Source organism: Arachis hypogaea, chromosome 1 (assembly GCF_003086295.3).
Source record: "Arachis hypogaea cultivar Tifrunner chromosome 1, arahy.Tifrunner.gnm2.J5K5, whole genome shotgun sequence".
Classification (NCBI taxonomy): domain Eukaryota; kingdom Viridiplantae; phylum Streptophyta; class Magnoliopsida; order Fabales; family Fabaceae; genus Arachis; species Arachis hypogaea.
This window is the reverse complement of record NC_092036.1, coordinates 100546662-100558424: the sequence shown is the minus strand read 5'-3', so window position 1 is coordinate 100558424 and position 11763 is coordinate 100546662. Positions and strand designations below refer to the sequence as shown.

General features: G+C 30.2%; 1 protein-coding gene and 1 pseudogene across 1 annotated transcript; one reads left to right on the top strand and one right to left on the bottom strand.

Moving 5' to 3' along the window:
• Positions 1 to 2492: 2492 nt before the first annotated feature.
• LOC112714810 (small nucleolar RNA U3) lies at positions 2493 to 2702 on the bottom strand (annotated as a pseudogene).
• Positions 2703 to 6107: 3405 nt separating this feature from the next.
• Positions 6108 to 9263, top strand: LOC112703141 (prefoldin subunit 3). The gene is made up of 6 exons (XM_025754467.3): positions 6108 to 6325; positions 6547 to 6604; positions 7007 to 7078; positions 8143 to 8262; positions 8354 to 8455; positions 8861 to 9263. Exons 1-6 carry the CDS (start codon positions 6183 to 6185, stop codon positions 8939 to 8941), a joined length of 576 nt encoding a protein of 191 aa, XP_025610252.1. The 5' UTR covers positions 6108 to 6182; the 3' UTR covers positions 8942 to 9263.
• Positions 9264 to 11763: the final 2500 nt, after the last annotated feature.

Genomic DNA, 11763 nt, shown 5'->3' with positions numbered 1-11763 from the left:
ATCGGGATAATCTTGGTCTTTTTTTTTGTTATTATAATGAATTTTTTATGGTATCAACAAAATAAACTTATTTTTTATATTGATAATATTATTGAAGAGGAAAAGGTTGTTCCTGTGTTATTTATTTAGTAAAGAATTTTCAGTATGTTCAAGTTGAAGTGAGTTGAGTTAAAAAGGTAGTTTGGCAATTATATTGAGAGGAATACTCTATTCCAAAATATCTTTTTATTAAATTAAACACAGACGGTTCATTTTTACATAATAAAAAAACAACTTGTGAAAGAATTATTAAAGACATGAATAATAGAAAATTTTTAACTGGTTTAAGTGTAAACTTAGCTTTTACTTTGATTGGTTCGTTATTTCGACAGAGCTTTAAAAAATTTTAATGGGTGTGCACCTTACTGTAAACCTGGATCAATAAAGCTTGTGCAGATAAAATTATTACAATAAAACTTGTTCTTCATGATGATATTGATTTGTATAGATTCTTTTCGAATTCTTATTTTAACAATTAAGGAGAAGTACGACAGACTAATCAACTGAAGAATATAACATCAACTTCGAGAAACAAATTTTTGTACAAATAAAATGGTTATTTATGGTTATAATTTACTTTTTGACTATCACGTATTCTTTAATTTATTTTCTTGTATCTTTTTTTCATCATCTTCATGCCAATTCTATCAGCATCTCATTTTTAATAATTGTTGTCTTTTTAGTTTATTTTTCTTTAAATTTTAAACACCGTTGTTAATAAAAAATATTAATTAATAGTTAATATTTTAAAATATGAAATAAACTATATTATTAGATCATTAAAAAAAATTAAACTAAAAAATTAAGTTAATAATTAAATAATGATCAAAATAATAAATTCTAATGAACTTATAATATTTTTCATATTGTATTAACCCTTACATGATATTTTGTTTCTATCAAATTATGCTTTTATATATCTAAATATATATATTTTATAGGATAATTTATTTATTTAAAATAATTAGAGTTTAAATTTATACAAATATAATATCCTCAAATGATTTACATAAATTAAAGTTAGGACCGAAATATAAACTGTTTGAGAATATTGTATTTGTGTAAATTTGAACTCCAATTATTTTAAATGTGTAAATTATCTTATTTTATATAATATAAAATCAATTACATACAGTTTAATAGTTAAAGATGGTGTATAAATAATATTTATTATTTGAAAATATTAAATTTGATTTTTTACTATAATATTTTAGAATTATTGCTACTTCGATGCGATTCAATCGACAAAATTAAATCAAATTGTTCACATTCAATGCAACTAAATTTAATAACTTATGATAATAGATAGGTATAGATATAAAAAACTTATGATAATATATAAGAATAGATATGAGAATATATAAATTATAAAAAATAATTCTCATATAAAGAAATACAAAATAGTATTGAAATAAAATTACTTTATACTCTTTCTTATCAAATTAAAAAAATTGATGTAATAAAATTATTAATAGAAATACAAAAATTGATAGAAAGAAAACACACCATTCTCTATTTGTAATAAAAATTAGAAAAATATCAATATCCACTCATATAAATGGTAGCACCAATAATATACTAATATTTTAATTTATAAACTATTTTTAACGTGAGAAATAAAAACTACAAATCACCAAAAATTAGTAAAATAGTTTTACTATAATTAAAATAAGGTATAAGAGAATCATAAGTTATTACATAAAACATACATATACCAAGTCAAACAATTTAAACATCAAAATTTATTTATAAAATAAAAATTAAGAAGGTAAAAATACCATAAAATAAAATAGTTACTGTGCGGCCAATTTTTTAAACCACAGACCTGGTATTAACAATTTAAACGGCAAAAACAAAAATCAGATATCTAGAGCAAGTTGTTCAAATTTTAGCTAATCCCACAAAAATAAGAAAATCAATTAATCACTTATATATGCTTTTTCTTTCCAAAAAAAAAAAAATGAACATGTGATTGATTAAAAATATTGGTTATATGACACCCAAAAAATATATTGGTTATATAGTCTTTCTTAATTCTTATATATATATATATATATATATATATATATATATATATATATATATATATGAGTTCTATCCAACTCCCTCTATTTCAACATGTAAATTACCCTTCGTAACGTGACATGTTTTAATTGGATGCTTAGTTTTAGTTTGAGTTAATTTAACTCAATAAGAGTTAATATGTTAACTAAAGTAGGATAATTTTGTAATTAATAAATATTTTTATAAGAGGGATACATATATAATTTCTATAAACATTAAAAAATAAAGTTATATTTTTATTATTGTGTAAAAATTCAATTTACTCCGGTCCCATTTTTCTCTGAAATTGAAAGAAAAAATCAACTTATTGGGTGTTCCATATTTTGATGAACCAGGAAATAAGTATTTAGAGAAAATAACTAATTAAATGGCTAGGGAAAAAAGATTTGAGTCTGTCAGAACACCGTGAGATCATCTCGACTACAAGGTTGTAGCGCGAACGATCCTCCACCGTTCAGATGGCATGCGCTTTTGAACAATTAATCACACTCTGACCTCACGGGCATAGTTCATCCGCCAGACTTTGGTTCCTGTCTTCTTAGAACTCAAGGATACAGATGTACGAGCCTATAGAATAGATCCTATTCAAGTAAGGTCGTGTTCTGTGTTTTGTGTTCTTTGTGTTTAGTTATAAAAATTGCTTTTGTTTTGTGAATCTAGCCCAGGTGAGACTAAGTTTACGTTTGCGAAATTTAGAAAATCTTAAAATTTAAAAACGTGAAATCGATTATGATGGCTTTTTATGATGATAGTGTAGAAGGGGAAGACGAAAAAGAAGATGAAAATAATGATGATGATGATGATAATGTTAGTGATGGTGATGATGATATGGGATTTTTGGATAGTATTGAAATTAAATTTGGAGATATTTAATTACATAATCACCTACTTTGGGCTATAATTTAATTACTAATAATTTAATCATAGTTAACATAGCAACCAATTAAAAGATGACATGTCATAGAGGGTAAATTACATGTTATTATAAGAAGAGTAGACTAAAATTTACCATATATATATATATATATATATATATATATATATATATATATATATATATATATATATATATATATATATATATAGGATAGGAAGATACAAATATAGGTAGGTCTACCTGGGACTGAAAGTAAGACGGTTTTTTTTTTTACCCTGTATTTTGTGTAGGGGCCATGCCGATGCTCCCTTACATAAGGCACGTACACAAGTTAATAAAGATATATCTTAGAATTAAATTCGTCTTATTTCTGGTTTAATTTGGTGGTCCTTCATCAATTTCAAGTTTTCATGTGCATGACTCAGACATGTAGGTCGGTGAAAAAAAGGTCATTGATAGAAATAATTTCCTTAAGATTGGTCCCCATCTCTTTCCTTTGGCATTTCATTGTCTCCAACAGAATCAACAAATTAGAGAAAATATATATTGATATATGCCTAGCTAGGTATAGTAATTCTCCTCTTCTTCGAAGTTTGATGAATACATATATGATATAGGATGCATTTTCAGATACGCCAAAGAACTAAGATCTTTCGATATTTTTAGGTATTAATCTTAATTATTATGTATATATTTTCATATTTATGATTAAAATTCATGATTAAAAATATTAAAACATCTTAATTCCTTACCTTACTTAAAATGCTTCTTTACTTTGGGACGAATAAATAATGGATAAAGTATTATTTCCATTTTAAATGTTTGGATTAAATTTTAATATGATATTTTAATATTTTATTTTTATTTTAATAATATTTTTGTAACATTTATTTTTTATTTTTTATTTTAGTTGGTCAATTTTAATTTACTTAAATACTAAAATTAAATGTTATTAATATTTTAATATGTTAAGTATTTTTATCAAATTTAACGGTTAGATAATATTAAATTCGTTTAAAATATTTTGAGATTGAAATAAAATATTTAAAATATTATAGACTAAATTAAAATTTAACCAAATTAAGATTAATAACTAAAAATATGGCACGTTACGAGGAGGAAGCCACAGAGGCTCTAGCATCGTGAATTGAGGAGTTGTCATAAATCAGAGTAGTTGATCGTGCGTCGCGAATGGAGACCAGCGATGGCTACGTCGCAACGGATGAGGGCCGCAGCGGTGTAGATGCGTCGAGACGGTGGGCGACGGCTTCGACCGGGCGCGTGAACGAGATCACGCAGCTCGACAAAAGACATGACGGTGATCGGTGGGCGGTGGCGTCGAAAATGCGTGGAGACGGTGGATTTATGGGGGAAGAGATTTGACTGTTTCCAAATGAATGGAAAGAAATTAAGTTTTTTATGGATTGTTTTTAGTGTGTATTATAAATGTAATTAGAATAAATGTAATATTTTTTTATTTTAAATTTTAAATTTTAATTTTTATTTATTTATAAAATTTAAATTATAATAGAATTGGCTTATATTGGCTTATAAAAAAATTATTTCTCTATATTTTTCTTTATAAATATATTGAATGTATTTACTTCACTATAGAGTATGTAACCATAACAGAATAAAGGAATATGAGAACTGATAACACATGAAATATTGCTAAAGATTTTTTCCCATTCATTGTGACGGATAGTACATGAAAATGATGCCACTGAATTCACTATTATCTTCTCAGCTCTTTAATATAATCATTAATACAAAAATAACCATAACCAAGAACCTTAAACCAAAAACTTGGATCATGAATCTCAGATTTATAAAATCTGTTTTTAATTTGCCAAACTTTTATGTTTAGTTCATTTTAATTTCACCTTTTTTATTCTCTGCATAAGCTTTTCCAGCCACCCCCTCTTCTAATTTGCCGTCGATGATGACTGCTTTGAGCTCTTTGCGACGTGGCTTCTGCTTCCTATTACTGTGACGATTATTTATGGAGACAACAGCAAAAGGAGAACGAAGAAGAAGAAGTAAATGAAGCACATAAAGAAGAATAATATTTAGGATTTATAATTTGGGACCAAAGATTAGGAATCAGATTAGGAAATTTCACATCAATAGCCACGTCAGTAGTCGTTATATTGTGTCACGTGATACTGGTTATGCCACATCAGTTTTTTGATTATTGACTCACGCTTGAAATTGGGTCAGGAATTTATGTGTAGTTCAGAGTTCAATCTAGAAGTTTAAATTAGTGTAATTGAAATCTCAAAAATCAAATTAATACGCAACACAAATTTTGAGATCCACTTTGAAAATTTAGTCGAAATTGTGTTATATTCTATAGGATCTAGGTTTGGATCTTCCTTTTTGAAATTTTGGTATTTTCTGTGCCAGAATATGATGGACTTATGGACTTGGGATGCACGCTGGAGTATTGTAGAGCTGTGAAGTTCTCAAACACCAGAGTGTGACCCAATCGGTTTACCGAATTTGATTAGTTTTGCCAAATTTTAACTAGTTCACAGACTTAAACAGCCTCAAAATCGAATCGGATTGGTTTAAGATTTAATTGCCGATTTTTCGATTAAATTGGTCGTTCGATTTGTTTTTTTTTTTATATATAATTATGATATCAACTTGTGTGATTAACATGTCACATGATGGTTAATGTTTATATAAGCTTTCGGTTAACAATGTTAATTAGACAAGAGACTAATTTGATTTATTATTTAATACTAGAAGACCCAATTTTTTTTATAATCAGTTTAAATATTAATAGATTACTTTGATCAATAGGTAAAAACTGAGAGTTTAATTTGAATGTCAACTCAAAAAGAAAAAAATTTAAAGCCCAATAGTGAAAACTGAAACTAATATGGTTTATACAAATTAACACTGTATCGTTTTTATAACATGGACATTTTTTTCCTCTTAATTTGTCCATGGGCTTTAATAACACGGACATTTTCACAGGCTTCATACTCATATGCATATATCTTTTTTTTTTGTCACGGATATACATATAACCTGACTGTGTAACAGTTGAAAATCGGCCCATTAATAGAAATGGGCCTAGGCCCATAAGAGGAGAGAACAGCCCAAAGCAAAAAGAGGAGAATCAATGGAAAGGAGCAGAGAGCTGACATTTTGAGAGTAGACATCTGAGGTTGGTTGAAGGGAAGAACGAAGAATGGCGTCTTCATCATCAGCGTCGGGAACGGCGGTTACGGAGCGGAGAGGGATTCCGGGTGCTCAGTTCGTTGAAGATGTTCAAACTTATCTCAATCAATCTGGTCTTGATGTCAACTCTGCCCTCGCTTTCCTTCAAGAAAGGTCAATCTTCATCGTTCATCTCTTTAGCTTCAAACCCTAATCACTCTTTTCCTAAACCTAACTCACACACTTTCAACAATCTAAGCTTACCCGAATCCAATGTAAGCTTAACTCACACACTTATATGCACTGTTTCTGAGTTTCTGTTATGCATTGGGCGGAGTTTCGGTTTTTATTTTCACAAGCCTTTGGAAATCACCTCAGCACTTTTTTTCTTGCAGGCTTCAGCAATACAAGTTAGTTGAAATGAAGCTTCTTGCTCAGCAGAGGGATCTTCAGGTTTCATTGCTTCATTTATCTGCACTTTGCACATTGGCGTAGCATGTACCTTTTTTTTTTTTTTAGTTTTTCTTGCTATATTTGTTGTTGAAAATTTCAATAGGAATGAAAAGTATTTAAATTTGAATTTTGTTTGAAGCAATAATTAGTAGTGATGATTTAAGGGGTTAACAATAACTGCTATGGAAGCAAGCAAGCATGAATTGGACATTTGAAAGCAACTTTATACATCTGGACGAGATTATAATTAGTTAAAATAATAAAAGCAATAATTTCCAATTGATTCGTTATCAACTGGTAATATCAATTTTAAGTAAATCTAATGCTGTGTCTCTCTGTGTGTGCACTGCCTTTTTCTCTTCATATTCAGTTACTGATGTTATTTATTCGTTGCGTTAACAGGCAAAGATACCAGATATTGAGAAGTGCTTAGATGTTGTTGGCACATTGCATGCTAAGAAGGGTACTGGTGAGGTTCGTTTTGTGTTTGCTTTTGCATAAAAATTGCCAAATATTATAGAATATGATGGTAAATGTTGTTTAGGTAAAAGTATACTTTGGTATTTATATGTGAAGAAAATGTGTTAGATAGTTGTCCAGTTTGCTATTCTAGACACATGAAATTTGTTAATTGTATAGTGTCGATACAAAAGATTTCCCGGCTCCTTATCCCCCTTGTTATTAGAGAAGGTATATAAAAGGGTGAGAGCATGGAACTAAGGAACTTTATTGCTTGTCTGAACTCTGAAGGCAACACCTGATTAACAACTGTAGCCTCTGCTCAACGTAGTGGTCTGACTAAGATATGATATATTTTATTTGAGATATTCTAGATTTGTTACTGTTATATTCTAGTACTGTGTCAATTTCCATTTACCAATCGTTGAGATTTATGTTCAACTACCACCAAGGCCTTTCTTCTGTTTTCCAACTAGGTTGGGCTTTGAGAGAATTTAGATTTGTGATCTGTACATATTATTATTTACTTGTAATTCTATTACTTGTTTCAGTTTCTTGTTTAGGCCATCAATTTATATTTTCCTTAGATTTTTCACTGGTTTAAATATAATATTTTATGTGTTCCTGTTTGTACCATGTGGGGAAAGAAGGGGAGGGGGAAAAAAGACTTCATTGGTATTTGTCTATCGCCAACCCCCAATAGTTTTATTCATTATCTCAACCTCGATTGACTGAGAATCAACTATTGTGATTTGTGTACACATTCCCCCTTATCTCTTTTCTTTTTATCTTGCTGTCATCCTCTTGTAGAAAATTGATGCTGTGACTACATACGAATACGGTCATACACTGCTCATGCATTAGTATTTATGTTGGTGCCAAGTCCACTGCCTTGTATTCCAATTTATGTTTGATTCCCGATTTTTCAATTGGAAATCTCTTTGGATTAAAAAACTGCCTCTGGTTGTGATACTTGGTTACTGAAAAATGTTAAAAATAATAATAAGTCTAATTTAATTTCTTCGGTAAACACTGTACCACATATTAGTTGGTTTATGTTTTACTCTACTCAATTGCAGGCACTTCTTGCTGATTTTGAAGTGTCAGAAGGAATATATTCGCGAGCTCGCATAGAGGAAACTGACTCAGTCTGTTTGTGGCTGGGAGCAAATGTTATGTTGGAATATTCATTGGAAGAGGTCCTTCCTTGTTATTTTTTTGTTGTTATTTTCATTTCTTCATTCTTTTTAGGTTTTCTGGGTACATAACTGCCGATATAATCTGCTGCAGGCTACTGCTCTGTTACAGAAAAACCTGGAAAATGCTAGAGCTAGTTTAGAAGTTCTGATTACTGATCTGGAGTTCTTGAGGGACCAAGTTACAGTAACTCAGGTTAGATTGCTATTTTTCAGGTGCTCTGCATGTGTCTGTAAGTTCATCATGCTTGATTGTCAAATGTGAATATGGCATGCATCACAATGCCTTCAATACTTTAGGGAGCTCTTGGTTGGAACTTGGAAGATGTAAAATGAGAAGATAGGAACTATAGAAAAGGAAGTGAAAATTGAGAGATGATCAATAGATCAGTGTATTTATTTCAATATTGCATTATCATTTTACATTCATTTTCATATATTATGAAACTCTTGTTTACCCAACAGATGAGGACATACAGTGACAACACATTTTTGTTTATTCAGTCCTCACATTTTCAAAATTTTTCATGACCCCAACATTGGATGAAGTTCCTAACATTGAATATTTGTTGTACTTCATCTTTGTTCTATATTGGATCAGGTTACAATTGCTCGCGTGTATAATTGGGATGTTCATCAACGGAGAATCCAACAAGCTATTGCCACGCCTACTTCAGAATAGCAAAGAAAATTTTTTTCCCCGCCTGTTTCAACATTTGGGCAGCTGTACGTACCCTTTCAGCTGAGAGTACGATTCTCATCTCTGTTCACTCTAGTTTTTAGATGGATTGCTGTTACATTTTCATCCTTATTCTGGTTTCACTACATTAGATCATGGCACTCGAGAATAGGAACCAGTTTTGATAAGTGCCGATTGATTTACTGGTCTCTATTTGTAAAAATAGTACCATTATTTATGTAGTAGATCAATGGGGCATGCTTTGTTTGGTGTGATCATATGGATGACATTTTGGAATTTATTTATACTTTGTTGAATTTGACAATGGTGGCATTTTGATTGATTGTCTAACCAAAAGCTGTTATTTGAATTCAAAAAATGGACTGTGAGGGCAATCAAAAGATGACCCCCCCAATGTAGGGTTCAGTCAACTAATGAAATCTGTCGGTAGAATTACGCAATTTGAAGGGACAACACGTCATAATCAATAGCTATCCAAAGATGTTGCACCTTATCCTTCCTCCTAAGAGTCGTAGATCTTGTACGGTTTCTGACATATAAAATATAATATAGTATGCCATTAATTTAGATGCGGTCTTTTTTTTTTCAGATCCTGTGTTAATGTGGAATGTTTATACACTAGGTTGTCTCTATTTTTTTTTATAGCATGAATTTAATTGCTATACACTGAAATTTTTATAACATCGTCTAATCAAATACTTGTATTGGCATGGCTTTTGAGGTACTAAGTGATTAGGTTAAATGTATCTATTAGCGCCAATAGTATATTAGATTCAGAAATGTTTGGTAAGCAAAAAAGTTTAACCAAAATCAGCCAGAATTTGATTTATTTAGTATTCATTAATTACTGCAGTAATTAATAAATATTAAATAAAATAAATTTTAGTTTTTGTTTTTTTTTGTCTCTTTAGCATTATCCATTAAGTTTCTATTAATATACGTATATCACTTAGTGAAGGATATGATTATTGATCTGGTCAACTCGTATAATAATACGGTTTCTGGAAAGAAACGAAATGAGAGAAAACAATGTAATGTAATCCAGGATCTTAGTCTCAACAGTGGAATGATATGAGTAGTATGTTAGGTAAAGTGGCATTGTTGTTCATGTGCCCAAACAGGATTGGTTTGTTGTGCATATTGCATGACGTGGTTGAATATTATATGTTCAGTGGACTAATTAATTTCATCGGCATAGACTTTGCACATGGGGGACCCATAAACGACGCTATGTGTCATAACTCATAAGTCAATGCCATAGCACAAAACACCTTTCTAATGTACACAGTTTTCCATTTTTATTTTTCACCTGTTTTCCATTCATTTAAAGTATAAAATGCTTGCCCCTCTAATTGCTGAACAGATTGTATATTAAAATTATGCATACTTAAATAAAAAGTATAATTAATTTGAATGATAGAGAGTATATTATTTAAGATTGATTATGAAGATTTAAAGTTGTTTCCTTTTTCCCTTGAAACTTTTTGTGTCCGTCTAGCTAGTAACTAGGTACGTTGAAACTTGAAAGGTTGGTGATTTCTAAATTCTAATGTTGGTGGATCCTCAACGGATGTCTTTCACAAGAGTGTAGTTTTTCTCTTATCTTTGATATTAAATTAAACTGTTCAAGGAAGAAAAGTTGGTGATACAAAACTTAGTGCCGGTCTCAGTTTCTCACTCCTACTTTGCTTTTAAATTTTGAAACTGACTCGTTTACCCAAGAATTTATCTTTAGCTTCTGGAAATTGATTTGCACATTATTATTCAATCCTCAACTATATCTTAACCAAACAACCATCCAAGGTATAAAAGTGGCAAACCTTTTTCACACCGGACCTTGGCCCATTTAATGCGTGACTGATGGTCCACCAATCCTTATCCATTATAACTACCAACATATAAAACGGACCCATGAATTTCAAATATGTATGCAATTATGTATATGTTTAGGCCTTAGGGCTTAATTTCTCATGGTATCCAGAACTAGAATGGTTGTTAATCGTGTTTATATCTCTATGCCGAAACAACTCTCCATTTCTTTTTTCCGGCCGAATCCTCCCACCGGACGTGCCAAAAGACTAATTCATTGCGGATCGGAGTTCTATTTAAGAGTTTGTAATTGGCCAATAGGTTGTTGCATACACAAGTCAAGATTTGAATCTCCAATACTTAAGCAGACCAGTAACCTAACCACTAGACCAACTTTTATAATATTGTGTTGTTTAAAAATGACTCATTCTCTATGATTTAGGTTCAAGATCACATCAGGGGTTCGAAATATTGCTTTAGCCAGAAGTGGAAAAATAACCCATCTAGTTTGTGTGTTTTTTGTAATATTATGACCAAAAAAGAGGAGAAAAAGTCTATGATAATCACAATGATTAGGACCACACTTGGCTTTTGGATACTCGACCAGAAGGCTTAAACCTTGAGAATAATGTGGTTCATCAAATGAAAACGAAGTTTGATATGTTTGTGAAATGCATATATGTGTCTCAAATTTGAAATGTTGATATCTAAACATTGATCAATACTACTAGCATACTTCATAGTAGTTATGTCACTTTCATTTTCAAACTATTTTGCTCAAATATAAAAAGAAAAAATGTGTATTATACCCAATAGATATAAATATATTAAAATACAATTGGTGTCCCCATACTTGCCAATTTAAGAGTATATGCTGGTTCACATATATCCAACCGGAATTGATATGTATTATTATAATTAATTAGCCCAAATCGTCCCGGTTAGCTACATCCACATAATTATAGTATAAAAATATGACTAATAAATACCTATCT

Coding starts and splice junctions, on each gene's coding strand:
- LOC112703141 (XM_025754467.3), top strand. CDS start 6,183: ATGGCGTCTTCATCATCAGCGTCGGGAACGGCGGTTACGGAGCGGAGA. Junction 6,605..7,006: donor CTCAGCAGAGGGATCTTCAG/GTTTCATTGCTT, acceptor TTGCGTTAACAG/GCAAAGATACCAGATATTGA. Junction 8,456..8,860: donor ACCAAGTTACAGTAACTCAG/GTTAGATTGCTA, acceptor ATATTGGATCAG/GTTACAATTGCTCGCGTGTA.